The sequence below is a fragment of the Sceloporus undulatus genome, chromosome 3, assembly GCF_019175285.1.
Source record: "Sceloporus undulatus isolate JIND9_A2432 ecotype Alabama chromosome 3, SceUnd_v1.1, whole genome shotgun sequence".
In the NCBI taxonomy this organism is placed as follows: domain Eukaryota; kingdom Metazoa; phylum Chordata; class Lepidosauria; order Squamata; family Phrynosomatidae; genus Sceloporus; species Sceloporus undulatus.
The window spans coordinates 102,249,079-102,271,520 of record NC_056524.1 but is presented as its reverse complement, the minus strand read 5'-3'; the positions used below and the strand labels follow the sequence as shown (position 1 = coordinate 102,271,520).

Sequence of the window (22,442 nt, the reverse complement as noted above, 5' to 3'; positions counted from 1 at the left end):
GGGGCCCCTAACTTTGCCTATATCGATTAGAGTAGGCCAAGGGCACTGCCGGCATGCAAGGCAGGACTTTGCAGGCCTCAGCAAAGGCCAGGGGAAATAAACAAATAAAACAACATGAGGAGAGCGAATAGCAGACATAGAGCAGAGAGGGGGGGCTGCTAGAGAGAGGCGGGGGAGGGAGATAGATAGATGATAGAATAGATAGATTAGATAGATAGATAGATCGGCTAGGTACGCGTATAATATCTAGGATAGATAGATAGATAATCGTGAGGAGAGAGAGAGAGGAAAATAGAGAAAGAAAGCACGAGAGAAATAGAGAGAGAGAAGAGGGAGGGAGGGAGCTAGAGAGAGAGGGAGAGATAGACAGAGAGAGGAGGAAGATAGATAGATGATAGATAGATCGATAGAAGATAGATATATAGATGCGAGAGATCTAGATAGAGAAATAGATATAGATAGATAGAAGATAGCCTCGATAGATAGATAGAGATAAGTAGCTAGATAGATTGAGAGAGATCGATATAGAGAGACGAGAGAGCGAGAGAGGAGAGAGAGAGTGAGAGAGATGAGAGAGAGATAAACGAGAGGGGGGGGAGATTAGACAGAGAGCGAGGGGGCTAATAGGAGATATGATAGATAGATAAGAGAGAGAGAAATAGCTCGAAGGGGAGGGAGGGCTAGGAGATAGAGAAGAGAAATTAGATAGAGATAGAGATAAGTAGATAGATAGATAGATAGATATATATATATATATATATATATATATATCTATAGAGAGAGAGAGAGGAGAGAGAGCGAAATCGGATAGATTAGGAGAGAGAGAGAGCGAGATGAGAGAGAGAGCGGGAGAATAGATAGATAGAGAGAGACAGAGCGGGAGGGAGGGGGAGCGAGCAGAGGTAAGATAGTATAGTAGATAGATGAGAGAGAGAGATAAGTAGATAGATAGCTGATATCTATATATATATATATAAGAGATAGGTAGATAGGTGGGGGGGATTAGAGCTCGATAGATAGATAGATGAGAGAGAAATAGAGAGAGAGAGGAAATAGAGCGGGAGGGAGCTAGGTAAGAGAGAGAGAGGTGAGATAGAGATGAGAACTAGATAGATGATAGATAGATATATAGATAGCTAGATAATGAGAAGAGAACTCGATAGAGAGAGAGCGGGGAGGGCGTAGAGACAATCGCTAGATAGATAGATAGATAGATAGTAATAGCTAGATAGATAGCTTAGATATAGAGATAAATAGATACGGTGATAGATGACGAGAGAGAGAGGAAATAGAGGAGGGGGGGGAGAGAGGAGGGGAGGAGAGAAATAGATATGAGATCGATAGATAGATGGATTATATAAATATGAGGAGAGAGGAAAAATAGAGAGAGAGAGAGAGAGGGAGGGAGAGAGCGGGAGAGAAGAGAGAGCGAGAGATGATTTAGATGCTAGATAGCTTGAGAGCGAGAGAGAACTAGAGATAGAATGAGCGGGGGAGATGAGGAGAGAGAGAAATAATAGATAGGATGATAGATGATGATATAGAGATAAAATAGTGGATAGATAGATTGAGAGAGAGACGAACATAGAGAGGGAATCAATAGATAGATCGAAGATCGCTAGATAGATAGATACATCGATAGATAGAGTTAGCTAGATAGATAGATAGATAATGATCTATCGATAGAGAGAGGAAATAGAGAGAGGAGGAAGGGCGGGAGGGCGGGAGGGAGGAGATCGAGCGGAGAGCCGGGAGGGAGGATGGGGAGAGCCAGAGGGAGGGAGGAGGGACGGGAGAGCGGGATAAGGACAGAGAAAGAGAGAGAGAGAAATAGACTAGATGGATAGATAGATAGATGAGAGCGAAAAGGCGAGAAATTAGATAGATAGCTAGCTCGATAGATAGATAGATGATAGATAGATAGATGAGAGAAAGAATAGAGAGGGGGATAGATCGATAGATAGATAGATAGTAGAGCGATGCGCGAGAGAGAGAGAGAGAGAGAGAGAGAGAAAATGCTGGATGGATGGATGGATAGATAGGATCGATAGCTAGATAGATAGATAGATAGATACGAGAGGCGAGAGAGAGATAAGAACGTGGCAAGCAAGAAGACCAAGATTAGAGAACGAGTAGGAGTGGGTTTTGTACCTGTAGAACTGATGTTTTTAATTTTTATTGGGTGTGCATTGGAAGAGGGGGGGTGGTCTTATACTGCAAGTTATATTCCTTGAACTCTATATTTTAACTGGTGGAAAAAGTTGGGGGTCGTCCTTAATACGCCCAGTCGTCTTATACACCGGACTAAAAATACTGGTACTTTGAAACCGTACGTAAAACTAAATGTTCAGGCGTTGGAAAAAAAAACTTCATACCTTGTCATTACGTTACATAGAAAACTGATTCTTTGTGCCTTTTGTGCTGAACTACAACCATCCAAGTGTCCTGTTTCCTGATTCTTATCTCAATAGCCTTTTCTCCCCAGCCCATCATTTGATTGGATCGACTATATGCTTTACAGAAAAATAAAAAAGACAGTTCATTATTGGCTTCATAATAATATATACCCAACATAAAGCAAACGTTATTTGTTCCATTCAAATCTTTTAAGATAATAGCTGCTAAATTGATAAATAAAACAACAGAATCCCATGTATTTCTTACTCAGGAGTTAAGTCAAACTATTACGTGCTGTTTACTCCAAGTAAGAATGTCAGGGCTGCTAGCCCAAGGTGATTTTCCGCAGTCATATTTTTTCACACACTGAAGAGGGCATAATGCTTTCCAATGATTGGTTTTAAAAGCTTAAACTATAAAAGCCATTTAAATGTCAGATGCCTATTTCCTTAACCTCCTATAGCTTTACATGTATTCTTTATATCATAAACCTGATAAGGGTTTCACAGCCACAGTGTTGAAAATATCCCTGAAAACTTTAGGCTGCAGTTCTGCACTCCGTCTGTTCCTTTTTCCTTGTTTGCAGGGCCGTCTGATTTCTGATCTACAGCTACTAAGAGAGGCATCGTATCTTCTTCTTCTCTTCTCCTCTGACTTCGTCAAACTACATTCACCCACTCCACAGACAGATTTAAGATCTTCACAATTTGAGGAAAGAAATTAAAGTGGGATCCACTGGCTCTACAAGTCCAATCTTCCAACACCATACTCTGTATTGTGGTCTGTACTCTCAAACTGCTCTCCAAAAAATCCATCTGTAAATGTTATTTATATTTTCAAATAATATTTAACCTTGCCAAATTCACTATATGGTTTCAGATTAACTGCCTTCTCAGGGCTACTACAATGGGTCATAGTCACAAACTTATATACAGCGTTTAAAAGCAACGAATATCTTGCATTACATGGCTTGACATGACTAACTGCCATGGTCCTCCTTGTAATATTAGGATTTGAAGTTGGCTTGTTTACTAGAATATTGTAGGGAGCTCTAGTGCCTTCTTCTGAAACTACAGCCCTGACTGCTGTCGCAGCAGAGAACCCTGAGTTGCTCAAAATTCCAGGATTCAACAGGAGAGAATGTACATTAACGGTAGTGAACCACTATAACTACATAGGGGAAACTCGTAGCGCATTGCAGGCATACTGAACTTTGGTGTTGGTTTGATTTGAAAACTTCAGAAACACACTATGTAAACAATCAGAACTAAGGAATTTCACGATTAATCTTTCTGGGAAACACTGACTGGATATCTGGACAATATGCTCACACTAGATCTTAACAACAACCTAAGTAACAGAATTTAAATATTTTTTAAAAAATGAAAGAGTCCACCTATTTGCTGGCATCATTTCCTAATACATAAGCCATTTGTCACATCTAGCATACTAAACCCACTGATGTTAGGCATTTTTCTTCCCCACTGTAGAACCACAATCTTTGGTGATCTTCCATAGTATTTAACATTTATACGCCTTCATCCGCATAGCAAACAAGCAGCCCATCCCCTCGTTTCTGTAGAATAGGGATCGAAATAGATTCTAGATGAATTTGATTGCATGGGGCTGGATACTGCTCTGGATCGCAAAAATACACAAGTATGTCATCACTTCTGAGCTGCAAATCCAAAGGCAACCCTGAGATTGATATTTCACTAGAATTGGGTTATAATGCCCAAGTCATGGAACCTTCTGCTTTTCAAGGTGGAATGCAAGTACCGTAAGGGCAATTAGATCGGATCTGGGAATAATGCTTGGAAATATACAACACTTACAAAATACAAAAAGATTGGACATGAAGGAATTTATTTAATATAATTATTTTTATTTATATTCCATCCAACAGCTGGGGCTCTCAGGGTGGTGATCAACAAACAAATGTGACTGTTAAAACAATATAACGTCACATGAATAATGACAAGCTAAAAGGCAGTTAACGCAACGTATCAAACACAAACTACATGTACAAATCGGAAGAAATCCTGCCCCGAGCTTTAGTGAAACTTGCTGTGTTCACTGAAATGACAGCAGTTTTGGTACCAACTGGGCCCTAAGGCGGGAAACTATCCTTAGCTGGAGGAAGACCAAACAAGGCCCTCTTCCTGTTTCTTTCATAGTACATTGCTTTGACTGAGGGGCACAGAGGTGGATTGCTACAGCTGCCAGCATATTCGGGAATTAGGGAAGGTACTACAGGGTGGTGTATTCATTTAGATATCTCTTGTGTGAATTAGGATTTCAAGATAGTGCTATTCTTAACAAAATTAGCATGGATAATATAAAAGAGCACAAAATAATTTTTTAAAAAGGCTGGGTTCTTACTGTGTTGGGAGGTAAATTACTACACTGATCCCGAGTCCACCTCAACAGCATGAAATCCCGCCACAGGAGCCATGATACCTTCAGTCTCTGACCTTTCTTCTACAGTAAGATCCACTAATCTGGTTATTGTCTAAGTCTCAAATGGACCTGCAAGAACAGTAAAGGAAAAAAAAAAAAAAAAGTGTACTTAGGACTCTATACTCAACTAGGTTGACATTAGACATGAATGTCTTTTTATTTGAAAGCTTAAAGGGGTAACCCAGTTGTCCTCCTTGTCACTTTTTCCTACATGTCAGGCAGGGAGGGAGTTTAAAGCGAGAGTGAGAAGAGATCCAAAGTCACCCGTTACATTTCACCACCTTAGTCGAAAGCACGCATATCTCTATGTCAGTAATGCTACCTCACTTCCCCAACAACATTTTGTGTGCTGGTTTTTCTTTCATTGGAAAAACAAACACTGCCAATCACTCGATTCGAACTTTGCAGGAAAAAACTGCCCGAGTATCTCAACTTGCAAAAAAGATGGCTGTTTCATGATTTAAAAAACAATCTCAAATGTTTTTATTAATGTATGCTCTTAAGGCCTTCTCAATGGCTTTTTTAGACTTCACTTCACAAAAAACCATTATTGGACCAGGAAACTCTATAACTAATCACTGACAAACAAAAAAACCAGTAACTTTTTAGGGTTCCTGGTATGGAGAATTTTTGATGTACAGTAGATTGTGCACAGCCCCTGACCAAGTCCTACAGAGCATAATGTGGTTTTTTAAAAACATGTCGGTCATTTTTACCATAAAAACAAACATCTTTGGAACCTTCTTCCATTACGGCAACTTCTCTATGTAAAAAGACGCTGGAAAGAAACTATTGTACTTGGCTCTGTTACTGGTCAGGACAAAATGATAAGACTACAGGCCTCAAGAAAGGTTTGGTAGTTTGTACGAACTAATATTTATCTCAAATATTCACGGAGTATAAGAACCTGATTCATCCAAAATATGTCATGTTACTTCCACCCAATGTGATTAAATCGCACCATTTAATCACAGTATACCTTTTACCACTGAGAGGTATACTGAACCCCGTTTTTAAAACAAACTAGTAAAGGCAGCTTGGCTCCAGTCAGCTATTTTTTCCCCAGTTTGACAAACTTGCCATGTTGTTATGTCCTTCAAATATTTTTGATTTATGAACAATCTATTTTAGGGCAAACCTATCAAAGCGTTTCACTTGGCAAGATTTATTCAGGGGGGGGTGTGGTTTGCCGACTGAAACTTAGGCGGCCTTACCGATGGGCCTAAGCGGCGCACCGTCGTTGCGCCAGGAAACGCGCGATGGGCGGTTTGCTGCTTCCGGACGCGCCTTGCCCTCGGCGTGTATTCCGTACGGCAAGATGGGGGCCCTATACAGACGGGCCCGGCCCTTTTGGACGTAACGGACGCGCAGCGTGCCGGCCCGTCTAAACCCGGGACGAAGCCGTTGCGAGGTGCACACTTTGGCATTGCGGGGCTCTTCCGGTGTTTGCCGGGAAGGAGTGCGATTTCTGCACTCCTTTTTTGCAGCGTGGAGGAGGTAGCGCGGTTTGGCTGCTGCGGGCTCTCCACGCTGCAACCCGGCAGCCCGCGGCCCAAGACCGCCCCTTGTAACGGGTAAGAGAAGTGATCTGCCCAGATCACCCCAGTGAGTTTCCCTGGCTGAGCGAGGATTTGAAACTTTGGTCTCCGTGCTGTAGTCAATACTCATCCCTGCATCCAGTGGCTCTCTCAGTTGCAATAAACACCAAATAAACTATTTCCCCATATAACGGAACTCTTTTAGTTACTATGGCGGTTTTTTGCTTTTTTTAATTGCTTCCACCAGAATAACTATATTACTTATCATAATCAAACTGTAAGTCTCAGCACAGCACCTACAAATAGTTTTGTTCATATAGGTCTAATCTTATAGAAAGTACCTTACCTTAAATGCATGAATTTATCGGTATGGCTTTTGGTGCCCATGCATTAACTTCCACAGCACTCTTTTCAAAGCAATTACTAAGAATTTGATTCTTTCATATTTTACTGAAATTTTAAAAAGTGAAAATTAAATCCATATGCCACAAAGCAAATAAGAAAATATACTGATCTTAAACTACTAAAGAAATACCAACCCCTGAACACTAATGCAATTTTTTCAATATATGGACACTATACAATTATGGATAAGACAGCAGCACCAGATTCAACAACTGAGTCAGTTATTACTAGTACCTACATAAAAATCATATGTCAGCCCTCGGAACAAAGGTGAGCTTCCTTGGTTTTTTTTTTTTTTTTTTCTCCTAAGCCCACCCTTCACTATTCCTTTTCTATTTCCGTCAATAACACATATATCAGCCAGTCCAGGAAGCCGTAGTCTTGATTCATCTTTGATCCTCTTGTCATTTATCCCCCAGTCCAGGACTACAGCCAAAGTTGTAGATTTTTTCTCTTATAATATCGCAAAAAAATCCATCCATATATTCAGCTCTACCAAAATACACTGGCCATGCACTACAGAGTGTCTCAGACTAGATACTGTAACCTCCTCCTGGCAGGGCTTCCTCTCTCACCTCCACCTCCATTGAATTGTGTTCATGCATTCAGCTGAACATTTATTTCACTTGGTCGCCGTTATGATCATGTCTCCCCTCTGTTGTCTTCCCTTCACGGGCTACCCCTTCCTTTCCGCATCAGGTACCAACTTTTGCTATTCACCTTTTAAAGCCCTGCATGGGCTGGCACCTCTGTATTTAACTGATCTCCCCTATCATTCCTACTTTGCACTTCCACTCTGTTAGCCAAAGTTCTCCCTCTCAACCCCGGATTTTCTCTGCCCGTCCCGGATCTGTCCCTTTTTCTCCTGTGCCCTTCATTCTGGAACCTTCTTCCTCTGCATGCACGGCTCATCACTTCCCTAACCCAGCTTTAAGGCTGAGCTGGAAAACCAATATTGTTTAGGGGATCTCTTTCTCTGGGAATTATGTTGATTGATTGTTCATCTGGCTGTTGATTATGTTTGATGTGATTGTGATCTGCCTTTATATTTGAGGTTCTTAATTTGCCTTTTCTTTTTTCTACATGCGTTAATTTTAATTATTCCTTTATTTAACTGTTATTATCTTAGGTTTACGCCTTGGGCATGCTTTTATATACTCTTAATTTTACCCGACTTTGTACAGCGCTGTTTGCTAATTACAGCGCTCTCGAAATACCGTTTAATACTAATAATCCTAATACGATGTGATGATGATGATCGATTTCTGTCAATAAATTGTACTATATTCAACAAAGCCTACATAAGATTTAATCCATGTATCTACAGGCGAATAATCCCAACACTATTTCAGTCTCCTGACATTTAAACACATTCTTCTACCTTCCTGCAGCCATTTCATGATCTGACTCCCTCACCAAACTTTTGTCATCCAAGTTCTGCATCATTAGAAGATTTGAGGTGTACAGACCACCAGAAAAGAGATGATCCCTGGCGCCTTCTTTTGCTCCACAGGAGCGACTGCAGCAACCAAAATTGCACAGCGCTGCTGCGAAGCAAAAAAAAGGGAAGCCCGGTAACCCACCGTAAAGTTAACAGATGCAGTAAGAGACAACTCCATCATATATTAATAAATCATCATACATTAAACAATAAACACCATATATTAACAAATAAATAAAAAGCCCAAGCCCAAGCCTTGCAAAAATACATAATTGCCCTGAACTTTAACCAAGTAAGGTGCTGCATGGAACAATTATTTGTAGTCCTTAGATGAAATTGTCCTTCAGCTTACTGCTGAGCTGACACAATGCAAAATCAACTGTATTTTGATTACTTCTTCCACAGAAAATATCCTTTCTATCCCTATTCCAGATGCAATGTCCTCCACTCATAACCTTCTCTTCCCACTGCCAGACATGAGGAGCCTCACATCTGGAAATATCTAATATCACTAATAGCAAGAACAGTGCCAATCATGAGAAACAAAAATAAGAAAAAAAGTATCTCACCTGTAGATGGGGCTTTACGCAAAGTAACACTGACTCTTTTGTACCCCATGTCATTGGCCATGAAACATGTGAAATTTAAGCCAAGGTCCTCTTCCCGCACTTTACTGATTTGTAATATGGCCTCTGTAACCTGCTTTTTGTAGGATTCCATATACCTAGCAGAAAGAAGAACATTAGATTTGGCATCCTGTTTCCCAAACTCTTTCACCCAGGTAGGGTTGCCAGCTCAGGATCATTCCTGGCCCTGAGGTTTGGGGGCCAAAACCTGAGGCCTAGGGAGAGCCCCTCATAATGTCATTAAGAACCAACTTCAGTTGCTCATAGCTGGTCACTAAGAGTGCATCTACACTGTAGAAATAATGCCATTTGACACCACTTTAAGTGCTGTAGCTCCATCCTATGGAAGCCTGGGTTTTTTTAAATTTTACATGGTCTTTAACCTTCTTTGTCAAACAGTGCTGGTGCCTCGCAAAACTACAAATCCCAGGATTCTCTAGGATGGAACCATAGCAGTTAAAGTGGTGTCAAACGGCCTTATTTCTACAGTGTAGATGAAACCTACTGGGCAAGTCACACTCTCTCAGCCTCAGATAATGGCAATGGCAAACCTCCTCTGAACAAATCTTGCAGTGAAAATCCTATGATACGTTTACTTTAGGGTCACCATAAGTTGGTAAGAACTTGAAGGCACACAACAACAAAAATGTACCCCAAAGAACACATACGTTGTATTTTCCTATTTGGAAAGTAAGACAGAAATCTTAGGGGCTGTTTCCAGATCAAGCTCAAATGAAGAGATTATTCCTTCTCACTTTCTTAGGAGTATGGAATACGGAAGTTTCGCCTACTGGCTTCTAGCCAGAAGATGGAGCCAGAGCAGAATGGTGAGTGAATCCTGGTGCCACAACCATTAGGAAGTGAGGGAGGAGCTAATGATGGGCCTGAACAGACAGGCCAAAATAAAGCTGTTTCTGGTCACTTTGGAGTTATGCTGTTTAAAGGATGCATGTGTCCTAAGAGGCCAGAAACTGTGCCAAAGCCACACTCAATTAATTCACTAATTAATTAATTCCTAAGGACTGGAACGCAGCTTTGGCACAGCTTCTGGCGACTTAAAATACATGTGTCATTTAAACAGCATACCTCCAAAGTGACCTGAAGCAGCATTATTTTGGTCTTCTGCTGAGGCCCTAACTAACTAAATAGATTCCTTGGAGAGTCTTTGCAAGTTGAAGCAATAAATCGATTAAGCCTTGGAAATGATAAAAGCTGGTGCTTTCCTAGCTGAGCTGGTGATTGCACACAGTGCTTTCCTCTTACTCAGAGATGAGTTCCACCAAGAGTAGAGAACTGTCACCCTTATCCCCTGTCTTGAGATGAGCCATAAAAATTGGAGACTCGAGGCTGTGCCCTGAGATCTAGCAATTCTCCACTCAGGTGAAAACTTCACCCAACCTGCAGGCTTTTTTCTTTTTACTATCATTTGCAGTTGTTTGCCTTCATGATGTTTCCAACTCATGGCAACATTAAGGCAAATCTTAAGGCTTTCTTGGCAAGAATTCTTCAGAGAGGGTTTGTCTTTGGCTTCCTCTAATCTGAAGGAGTGTGGCTTGTCCAAGGTCACCCAGTGGGTCTCCATGGCCCAGAGGGGTTTCAAACCCTGGGATACAGAGTCATAGTCCAGCAGTCAAACCACTACAGTGCACTGGCTTTGTCACCAAGGAGCACTATTTTTAAAAATGTCTCATTAATTTCAAATGGTATTTCATGTAATTTGAATTACAGTATGTCACATAATTGTAACTTGTTATTTAAAATAATAGCAGTAATAGTAAAAGCCCATGATAGGTTTGTCTTAGGATCACCAAAAGCTGGAAATGACTTCAAGGTACAGAAGAACAACAGTAATAATGTAATGTTTTTTTTAAAACCTCCTTTGAAATATTAGAACATTGTTGAAGGACAGAGTAAAACTTTTGGTTAAATTAAATTTTCAAAACTTGAACTCCTTATTACATTAGCAGGCACTTACGTTCGATGGAAACGAACAAAACGCTCAGGATCTTTTTCACCAGTACATTCCCAAAAGCTGGTGGCCTGTGTGTCTGCTCCCTCACCCACCAACGCCTTGCAGGAAAGGTTCTGAGATGAACCTAGAAGGAAGAAATTCACAGAGAAAATGCTGTAACATACAACAAAAAATGCCTTCATCAGATCCAGCTATAATCAAATTCATTCTTAAGAACTGTTGGCTAGGTATGGGGATTCAGATATGTGGTTTTATCTTAATGTCTAGTCAGGACCCATTAAAATTCAGTGGGGTTTGCTCTCAAAGAAGTAAATATAGGATTGCATTTTAAAAGAACCGAGGGGTACAAGGTGGGATTTTTTTTCCTGGCCGTACTTTTGTTTTGATTGATATTAGTATATTCTCCAGGATCATAAATAAGAAGAAAGAGTGAGATGAAGGTAGTTAAAAATAGAAAGATAGATATACAAAAAACTGCTGAGTAAACTTAAAAGAATGGCATAAAGGAGATAAAGGGAGTCCACAGGTCTGAATGTGCAGGAACTGAGCAGGGCAGCTGAGGCTAGGAAGAACTGGCAAAGTCTCATCCACAGAGCTGTCAGGAGTCGAGATGACTGGAGGGCAGCTAATAACAACAATGTGTTATAACAGTGTACTGTGATATTTTTCCCAGTTGAGAAAAAAAGGTGGCAGAAATCTGGGAAAATAGAGGAGGATTACAAATAAAAACAACATCATACAGAATCCTGCACATAACATGAGGAATTGAGCCCTGGTGGTTTCACAATAAATGCCAATAAATCTTTGAAAGCAGGCTTCAATCTCAAATCAAATGGTCTCTGCAAACTCAGAGTTGATGAGAACTAGCACTTGGTCTGGGGCAAGATGCTCAGTTATGCCCAGGCCTTCCAACATTTCATACATTTCACACACCAGGACACATGGGGGGCCAAGCAGTATCAATGTGGTCAAGATGGCAAAAGTTATTAATGAAAACACAAGCAAAGAGATGCTGCAGAAGTTTGCTTTTGACTGGAAAGAGCACAATTCTTCCCTCTCCTCTTCTCTCCACTTGATGAAGTAATTGGGTGCATCCTTTGCACTTTGAACTCAGTTTGTAGCATTTGAAGTAAGTGGAGAGGATAAAAATGGAAAATGGAAGAAGGAAGAGAGATACTGGGAGATTTTAAAAGCAGTTGAAAAGTCGAACAGATTAGGATCGCCCCGTCAAATCAAGATATTTGAAAGATATGTGGGGCCCCTCCCTAAATCAAATATCAACAAACCAAATGTTATCTCCATCTTTAAGTATTTAAGTGAAATGGAATAAGAACAATAATGAAAAACAATTATTATGAGAATAATATATTAAAAATTAAAATAAATGACAAACATGTATCAGAATAGAATAGTTGCTGAGCCCTTTGGGGGCTTTATTATTGTCATATGCTCTTCTGAAATCTTCAGATGTAAATGCTTGTAAATATTTGTAAACAAGTAAAATACGAAACAAATAATGTTACTCCCATATTACAAATGGGAAACCAAATTGATCATAGCTTGTTCAAACTTCCGAGACATCATTAAGGTAGGCATTTGCTTGTAAATCTGTTTCTGGATTGCTTTTTGCATTGCTTTATTTCTTGGGTGTCCGAATCCCACAGGATTTAGTCAACAGAATAAATTCAGATTACAGCAATTAAAGACTTAATGTCCTTACCAATCTTGACTTCTATAACCTCGTTGTCTTTTGGATACAAAACTTTTAATGGTCTCCATAGAAGTTTTTCTGGGATATAAGATATAGGTGGGAGATAAGAAGACATTATGTTAAGCCTGGCTTAGAAAATTTAGAATTGGAGATTGTGTCCATCAAAAACTTCAAGCGATTTTACAGAAGTGCTGAACCACCTCAGTCTATTTACAAATCAAACATATTTACAACTGTGAGGAATATCTCCATGTAATGTGCAGTCTTATCTTCTCATATTTATGGTAAATTAATATTCTACTGAGAATTAAGTCCCAGTTGGCCAGTGAGACTAATTCCCAGGTAAGTTTCTATAAGATCTCAGTCTTACATTTTTGTCACCCTGAACCCAATCCAATAGTATAGTAGGCCCTTGGTATCCACTGGAGTTTGGTTCCTGGACCTCCAGTGTATACCAAAATCCATGGATGCTCAAGTCCCATTATACAGTGGTACCCCGGGATACGAATTGATCGCGTTACGAAATTTCCGGGGTACGAAAAAGTTAGCTTGGAAAAAACTGTTCCGGGTAACGAAAGATTTTTCGGGTTACGAATTTTTTTTTGGTGTGTTTCGGCGCTTTTTGGCACGAAATTTAAAAGCCGCGGCTTTCCAGCGCTAGCGGAAAGCCTTTTTTCGGGTTGCGAAATCTTTCGGGTTACGAACGGCGCCGCGGAACGAATTAAATTCGTAACCCAGGGTACCACTGTATACAGTGGGGTCGTAATATATATATTATATAAGAAGCCAAAAATCAAGGTTTGCTTTTGAGTTTGTTTGTTTTTCATAATTTCAGGTCATGAATGGATGAATCCGTGGATATGGAGGGCCAACTGTATTCTAAGGCCCCATTCAGACTGGCATAAAGATATGGAATGAACTGGGCTGATTCAGATGCCCCTCCCCCGAATCTCTCCGTTAGCAAGTGCCCACTACAAAAGAGGGGCATTTTAAATCGAATGCATTCTGTGCCTGCTGCCAAAGGTGCCTGCTGTCAATCAAGCAATCGTCATGGTGATGTTTTTGCAGGGGCATCAGAAGTGTCCTCCCCCCCTCCTTTTTTTAAAGAGCCATGCACAAAATGCCCCAAAGTGTCAATTTTTTAAAAACCTCTTTTTTGTGTGTATATGTGGGCATTTGGGTCAGATCTGCCCCGTCCCCATTTTCAATCCCATGCAAGCTAATGCATCCCCCACTCCTTGCCCCCCAGAATGCCTCTTACACATGTAATAATGATAATAATAATAATGATAATGATAATAATAATAATAATAAATTCCTCACCTTGGAAATGCCAGAAAAGGATGCAATTGCCAGGCATTCTTTTATTTATTTTTTTATTTTATTTTATTTTATTTTATTTTATTTTTTTGGCTTTTAAAAGCAATTCAGGGCTGCCTCTGAATTCAGTAGCAAAAGCATGTATCATTTTGTCTAACTGACAAGAGCAAAAAATGTAACATTTGCATTGTAGGTCTGCCCTTTGATTGTAACATTTGCATTCGCAACATTTCCCCTTTGCTGGAAGCGAGCAGATGAAAGGGAAAGTGCACAAGCCGCTAGCCCTGCTCTATCTGCCTCAAGAAAAAAAATCATGCACATATTTGGTCAAAAATAATTTTGAAAAAATATGAAAAGGGGGGGATATGAGCTCCGTTCGTGGCCTGCCTTTGACCTGAACTGAACTGACTCTTTCCCTCTTGCTACATTCTCTTCAGAGGGGCTTTGCCATTGCCTTCCACTGAGGCTGAGAGAGCGTGACCTGTCAGTTCCAACTAAAGTAGACCCATGGAATGAATTGGGAATAACAGGGAAATGCAGCGCAGGCATTCCTGTAGCATCCTCAAAAAACACAAATGATGATGATGATGATGATGATGATGATGATGATGATGATGATGATCCAGGAGGAAGAGGAAAGTAGAACAAGCAAGCACCCAAAAAATAATGCGCATAAATTGTCAAAAGAAGCTGATGTCCCTACATCTCCCAGCTTGGACTCACAGCCCTACTTCCCTGGGCAATCCTCCTTCCTTCCAACCCTCACCTCCCTTTGAGCTTTCTCCACCACCACCCCACCTCCCTCTGACAATAATTCAGGAGCAAGAGGAAATGAAAGTAGAACAAGCAGCCTGATTTCCCTACATGCCCTAGCGCAGCCCCGCAACCCAATTCCCCCTGGAAATCCTTTTCCTCCTTCCTTCAGACCCTCTCCTTCCTCTGGGATGCCCATTGGCCCTTTCCCCCAGCTCCTTCATCCTCCTCCTCCTCCGTTTTAGGATGCCCTCCATGGCTTCCTTTCCTCCCACAGCCCCTTTCTCCTCCTCCTCCTCCTCCATCATCACTTTCTCCACCCCCCCCCCCCCCCCCCCCCCGACCCCCTCTCTGCACCCCAAAAGCCCCCCCTATTTCCCCCCTTTCCTCCTGCCCCTTTGCAGTTCCCCCCTTTTTTGGCTCTTTCCTCCTCCTCCTCCTCCTCCTCATCTTCCCACCTCCCTTCTGATGATGGGAGAGAATGCCCTGCCCTTTGCTCACCCTCTGACCAAAATCCCTCCCTCAGTTTGCCCCGGTCATAATCGGGGGCAAGTTCATATTCCACAGAACCCAGGGTTTCTCAAAAGAAACACTATTTGCGCCGATTTCTTTTAACCCGCTCTAAGGGGCATTTGCCACAGAACGGGTCTGCAAGCCTCTGATTCGCTTGTGGGGGATTCGGGGTGAATATGAACTTCACGTGCAAGATTCGATTTCAGAACCGGGGTAAATTGTAATGCGAATGGCTCCCAATTGTATTTAACTGTACAATCATCCCTCCACATTTGTGGCTTTGATTTTTGAAGATTTGATTATTTGCGAGTTTTGATTAATACGTTATCACTAGGAATCTCTAAGTCCTCCAGCATGACTTTGCTGGAAGGTGAGTTGTGCTGGAGACCCTACAAGTTCCTAGAGAAAACACCTCTCTGGGCATTTGTAGGCCCTCCAGCATGATTCTATGATCAGCGTCTGGCAGATGTTGACCACAGAGTTGCACTGGAGGACCTGGAGATTCCGAGAGAAGTGTTCTCTCAGGTGAAAAAATAGTGTTTATTGGCAGTTTTTCCACAGTTATAGGAGTCCTGTATCCTAACCCTAAAAATGTGGAGGGACCACTGTATTTTAAATAGTACCATATCTAAAATGACATGTGGTGTTTAAAATCTATACTTAGAAGTTTGTACAACATGATTGAACCCATGCATCAACAACTTACAGATAATGTCAATAGCACAAATTTGATGATGAATTAAATGGTCACATTAGTGTTGTTTGAGAATATTAATAACAAAACAGGCAGAAATAAGTACGAAGTGGTAATTCCAGCCTTCCAACTAATTTTAGTGCAGTTCAGAAATAACTTTTCCTTTCATTGATGGCTCTCCTTTGAAGGTGGTACTGTTATGACTTTTAACTCGTGAATATATATGTGTTGTTGTTGTTGTTACATTTTCCTCCAAATTGGGACACAAAGCGGTGAGAATTTAAATACAATACAATTAGAAACATACAAAAGTGAGCATTAAATAGAATAAACTATACAGTGTTAAAACTACCCATTGAAAAAGAATTTTAAATATCCTCTTACCTTTAATTCAAAACTCCTTGTTGCAGATACGGTAAATGCTTTGTTACCATGTCTGTAAGTAAACTGACAAGTATATTTCCCAGTGTCATTTCCATTTGCATTGTTAATCACAAGCTCCTTACCAAATGATGTGTACCTTGATCCATGCAGTTTTCAGTCCTGAAATACAAAATGTTTTTTTATGTTTATCTTTATTATGGTTGCTTTTAATCAAATGGCAAGGGCTGTAGCCAAACCCAATGAACAACCAAAGGAGCAATCAGTAGACTCAAGGAGCCCTGAAGTCTACAAAAATACAAAACACTTTGGTTTTGTTTTTTGTTTTTTTAGTGAAAGCTAGAATATTAGACATGTAAATGACAGTATTGATCCGTGCTGAAAAATGGTGGGAAATAAAATTGAAACAAGCATGTGGATTTATATCTTTTCTTCTTGCTTAAGTTAAATAAAATGCATGGTGGCTTACCGAAATGATTTTGGTTGATCCCTATGAATTCCTCTTGCGGCATTGGCCATAACATAAGAAATGACAAACCGGGCATACTGAGGATTCTATTCTGAAAACCTAAATTTCGACAGGATAAATTGGCTATAAACAAATACTGCTGACATTGAAGGCCAGACAGAGCTGCGCCTTTCCTGGCATATTTTGATAACAGGCAAATCCTGGTGTTTCTCCTGCTCCATATCTGTTTCCAACTCACTCTACCTAAAATTAGAAGAGTGTTTTCTTTGGCACGATTTAATGCCCTCCCCTCAGCGGTTTTGGCCAGGCAGGTCAAGAAAATTCCCTTCCATGCACTGCTTTTGTCCCTGCAACTTCGAGGGTGAAACTCTTGAACATACATTCTTATATTGTCAATTCTATAAAGATTCCCGACTTCAACTGATTACCCCTCTTTTGGGAAAATTTACAAGTTGTACAGATACCTCACTTGTTTGCAATCTTCTGAACAGTCAGATACCTAACATTGTATACAAAGTAGCAAAATTTTGTTACATTGTATGTAAAATACATCCTCTAATGAAGAGATGAAATTGAAATTTTAACTGAGACCAATATTGATAGAGAACTGGAAGCTATCAGAGTCAGATGCGGACTGTGTAATATGGCTCATGTCTTGTCCTCTGTGATTGTATTTTATGTATAACAATTGCATTTTATCCTTTTATCTCTTTTATCTCTTTTGCTATTCATAGCTGTAGTGCAATCTAAAAGTTTACAATTAGAGCTTAATATTGGTTTTTATGATTGCTATTGTATTTGCTGGTCAATGACCGAATAAACTTTATTACGATATTAGACATGTGAAATGACAGAATAATTCTTCTCGTGCCTGAAAAATGGTGGGAAATAAAATTACTATTCTCCTCTCATGAGGAGTGTGAGATGATTACAATGTCTCATCCCTCACAAGTGGCAGCAATCACCTATTCCAATCAGGGGCAACAACAACACACAATTTCAACACCTCATTGTCAAGAAAGCTTTCTTTGTCACTTGCTTGACTTTTCCAGTTTGAATATGTACACATTCTTGCTTCCCTGCAGTTTAATTGCACTAATTCAATAAAACAATAAAACGTCCCAAACAATGCATGAATTTCAAAAGGAATTTCCTGTCCATTTACTTCATTTACAAATGAACCATCTAAAAATCCTCACACCTTAGATGATCATGGCAAATGTCTCGGCTCCTTCATAAAACAAATAAAGGGGCCAAGAAATCAACAATACATGGGTTTACCAATTCGCAATAAATGATTGTCACATCTCTAAGCATAATTAATTAGTAACCACAAAATGTGTGTCAAATAAGGGAAGTGGAAAATGGGCAGAGAAAAGTGAAACGTCTCACTTGTTCTCCTCACATCTTCTAGCATGGGTGGGCAGCCTGTGCCCTGTAATGAGCATAGATGATGATGACAACAGGTGATAGAAACTCCAGTCTAACAAAAGTGTGTGTGTGTGTGTGTGTGTGTGCACGCACCTCCAAGACACTTGTCAACTTATGGTGACCCCAGGAATTTAATTGGATTTTCTCAGGCAAGGAATACCCAGAGGTAGTTTTTACCAGTTCCTTATTATGAAATGTAGCCTACAGCACCTGGTTTTCATTGGCTACCTCCAATCCCAGTACTAACCATGCCTGACCCTGCTTAGCATCCAAGATCAGATGGGATCTAGCGCCTTTGAGTAGATAACTACAACTTCCTATTCCTGCCTTATTGGATCCTAAAGGAAAGCATGAGGAAATATCAGAAACTCCACTAATGCTTGCCAGATGGTCAAGACATTTGCACCTTTTGTTACTGAATTTACTGCTCTTGATGGCCAAAATATGATGTGGAGTCAACCACAAAGGCAAGTTATGTTGTTTTTAATTCTCAAGGTGATTTAAAAAAAAAACAACTCTGATAAGGGCCTTGTCTCCATGGGCCAAAATGCTCATTTCTTCCTTTCTGGTGATGTCCTACTTTGGAGAATGCACAGCCCAAAATCGGGTTCTGGTGTGAATAGTTCACACAAAATGAAGCACATTCAGCAGCAGAAGAGGGGTATAAAATGATTTTTTTAAAAAAAATACCTCTTACTCCATAGAGAGAGAGAGAGAGATACAAAAGGGGATCTTGTTGCACCTTTGAGACTAACTGAGAGAAAGAAGTTGTAGCGTAAGCTTCCATAGCCTTAGGACTTTATCACATCAGGCTCATAATGTGCCACAATTGTGACAGTCTTAAAACCACAAACATACCAGCTTGGGGACAGTCATTATCACACAGTTTTATCACACCTTCATAAGACAGAAACTGAGGCCCAGCTGAATTGGTCTTCAGAGTCCATCATAAGCAGGCCTCTATCCCCAATGAATACAAAAAATGAAGCCTTCAACGTGATTATGACATATCCACAAACAAGTTGCCACAAGAGTGTCCCAGGAAGCAGGGGAAATGGCTTGAAGTCATTTCTACATGAATTAGACAAACAGTGCACTGGATAGTCCCATGGTTGCCATGGATGGAACAAAATCTTGAGCTACACCAGCCTTTCTCAAATAGTGGGGTGGGCCCCCCAGGGGGGGCGCAAGGCTCCGTAAAGGGGGGTGCGAGGCTCTGTTATGCAGAGGTGTACTTATAACAATTTTATAGACAAAGGATACTATTTACAGTCGCTCGGGGGGCGCGAAATGTTTTCTTCTTCCTAGGGGGGGCATGACAGAAAATAATTGAGAAGCACTGAGCTACACTAAGCAAGCTGCCCTAGGCATGAAGCTAGAATTCTGCCAGATCCAAGATTTAAATGTACATAATCAAGTAGTGAATAATACAGAGAAATCACAGGTACCTGACTGGATTCACGTGAGTAAAATTGATTGTGTTTGGCACCAGATCCCTAGAATAGGAGATGACCCAGTTAAAGGTAAGAGCAATTTCCTTTCCTGGTCATAAACCTGGGCTGGTGTTGCATTGAAAATCTCTTCTGGCTGTTGGGTATTGAAGGGTCAGGGTAAGAACTGAATTTAACTGAATTTAGTCTAGGAAGAAATTCAGGAGCCTGGACAAGTAACCTGGAAATCAAATTGAGAACTAACTATTGGCATGCTTGTTTACTTTTGAGTTATAGAGTAGATCCTCAGAACTAATAAAAATAAACTGAGCAAATGTAATGTCAACTTGAAAGCAGCTTGTACCCTTCCCGCGAAGATTGCTAGCATAACTCCTCAACCAATATCAGTGTGTTAAGCAGAAAGAATCTGTGAGAAAGAATCCACTACATCTGATTGTTGCAAATGCTCTCTAGCTGTTTGTTTTCCCAGAGGCTAGTTTTACAGATCCCTTTGAGTGCAGAATTTCTCACCTCAAATCGGTACTCTTTTGCTGACCAGAGCATTGTTTGCCTCCCCAATAATTGTCAATCAGCTTGTTTTTGCTCATGTGTGTCTGATTTCCATGAGCTCCTGCTGATCTGAAGTTATACAACCTTTACTGTTATCAACAAACTGGTCCCTCATATGAATGACAAGCACCTGGTATGTCTGTGCTTCTTTTAGGAGCCCCCTACACCGGATCATTGGTAATATTTGCTTGTGAATAAGTGCCTTCCTTGACTCGTTCAGAGTCCACTACCTATCCCATGTTCTAGAGGAGACTCAGTATCATTCTTGTTTTCCAGAATTTAGCCAGCTGTATCTCCCAACCAATTCTTGATAATACGTACCTTGTACCATTTGAGGTTAGATATGTTCTCATAGTTATCAAAAGAAGGGCAATAAATTATTCCAGATCCAGGACTTCCCACATTTTCTTGATACAGAGCATTCTCATAATAACAAATGCCTTCTTTACGTGGATATACTGTCACAGATATAATCTCAGTAGAAGCATCCCTGTGAATAAAAAAACAACTATAGCTGAATCTTCAGGAGAGGTAGCTGTGACATTGAAGCTTCATTGTCATAGCTACATCTCCCAGTGAGACCTCCCCGACAAAAAAACCTACTTTAAAAACCAGGCAGCCCCACCAACATAGGGATTTCCAGAAACTGGAGCGGTGGTGTGGAAAAGCATCCAGTCCTCTCTTTGACAGTGTGCTGCATTGCAACAAACAGCCACAGGGACATGTTCCCTGTCACAAAATAACTTTCTCATGAGACACTTCTTCAGTCACTGTCCTGTTCCCCAGAACCTCAGAAATCTCTATGTTGATGGGGCTGCCTGGCTTATAAAGCAGGTCTCGGAGGCCCCTTCCATCATTGCAATGAAACCATAAACATGAATTCCAAATTTTACAGTGTCATAAGTCTGGCTTACAACATCCTAAATACTAAACAGGAATGTTAGCCAACATGTTTTGAAAAGAAACAAGCAACAAAAGCTAAAATAATTTTTTTTGCCCATTTTCTACCTACTCAGAGTCAACACAGGTATAATTTCCAGAGTCTTCACGCAAAGCTGGCAGAAACCAAAGCTGATTATCAGAAGAATGTATTCGTGCTTCTTTGTCTGTAGAGATGTCTTTGTCATCATGATGACAAGTCACAGAAGAGAGGGCACACTCCACAACAAAAGCCTCACCTTCTATTGTATAACCTGGTAATGAATGGATAGATTCAAAAACTCCTGTGAAAAAAAAAGTCATGCACTCATCAGATCATTTGGTGTGTATGAAAAAGGAGAGATTTTACCATTTATTCAAACTTCTGGTGAATCTGTAGATCTGCCCCTGTTGACCATTCCCTATCCCCCAGCTCCAGTGGGCATCAGGGACAGGACATGTGACAAATAATAAGAAAGCATCCCAGGGTCTAAGAATAATCTTGCAAAGTTTTACTTTGCAACCCTGGAAATCTTCCTTCTGGAGCTTAGCACACAGCAAAATAAAGCAACTTACCACTCCTGATTTCAAGCCAAATTCAGGCTGGCCCCTGATTTTATTGCATGGCTTTTGCCCCAAAAACCACCATCATGTACAGCCCAACTCCAATACTGGTCCCTGAATTCACTTCGGTGGCCATTTTTCAAAATCAGGAGCTTTTCAACTTTGACAAATGGCCACCAAAGTGAGTTCAGGGACCAATATTGGAGCCAGGCTGTACCCAGATGGCGGTTTTGGGGGCAAAAGCCATGCAATAAATCCACGGGCTAGCCCGAATTTGCCTTCAAATTGAGAGCAGTAAGTCACTTTATTTTGCTGTGCGCTGAGCTCCTTAGTCCATGGGAAGGAAACCTTTAAACAGCAAGAATAAGCAAGAGGGACAATATTGAATTTAGTACCAATGTAGTTTGGAATGAGGCACCTACATCCTTAAAAAGGAAGTATGTTTCTCTGCAATGGATAAGGAGAATAGGGAAAAGAGACCTGAATAAACAGTAATAAAGAGAGTAATATTTGTGAAAAGATACAGCAGGCAAAAATAATTAAGCATAATTGACCCTAGCTATTCACGTCATTAGAGCAGAATATCAGGACCAACATGGCAAATGATGGTAAAACAAAATGTAAAGCAGGAGATGAGATGTTATCTCTCACCCCTTGGTTTTTTATATAATCAATTTAAGTGGTTCTAATTAACCAGTAGCCAAAGCTTTCATTCATTCTAGAAGAGCCATTTTGCCAAAGTCAGGTAAAACCAGCTGTAACCTTGTAGGCCTGAAAGCAATAGATAACATGGCAGGTTTAATGATGACACATGGAAGTCATTACATTGATCTGTTGGATTGATAGATC

General features: G+C 40.5%; 1 protein-coding gene across 1 annotated transcript in view; it reads right to left on the bottom strand.

Annotated features, from left to right (window-relative positions):
• IL1RL1 (interleukin 1 receptor like 1) overlaps positions 1-21,595 on the bottom strand; it is a 57,602-nt gene extending 36,007 nt beyond the window's left edge. Inside the window, exons 1-6 of the mRNA XM_042458411.1 lie at positions 21,124-21,595; positions 20,433-20,601; positions 16,337-16,352; positions 12,560-12,628; positions 10,843-10,963; positions 8,811-8,965 (exon numbers count right to left, since the gene is read on the bottom strand). Of these exons, the coding sequence (XP_042314345.1) occupies positions 8,811-8,965; positions 10,843-10,963; positions 12,560-12,628; positions 16,337-16,352; positions 20,433-20,601; positions 21,124-21,353 (760 nt within the window). The 5' untranslated portion in view covers positions 21,354-21,595. The remainder of the gene's footprint in view (positions 1-8,810; positions 8,966-10,842; positions 10,964-12,559; positions 12,629-16,336; positions 16,353-20,432; positions 20,602-21,123) is intronic.
• Positions 21,596-22,442: the final 847 nt, after the last annotated feature.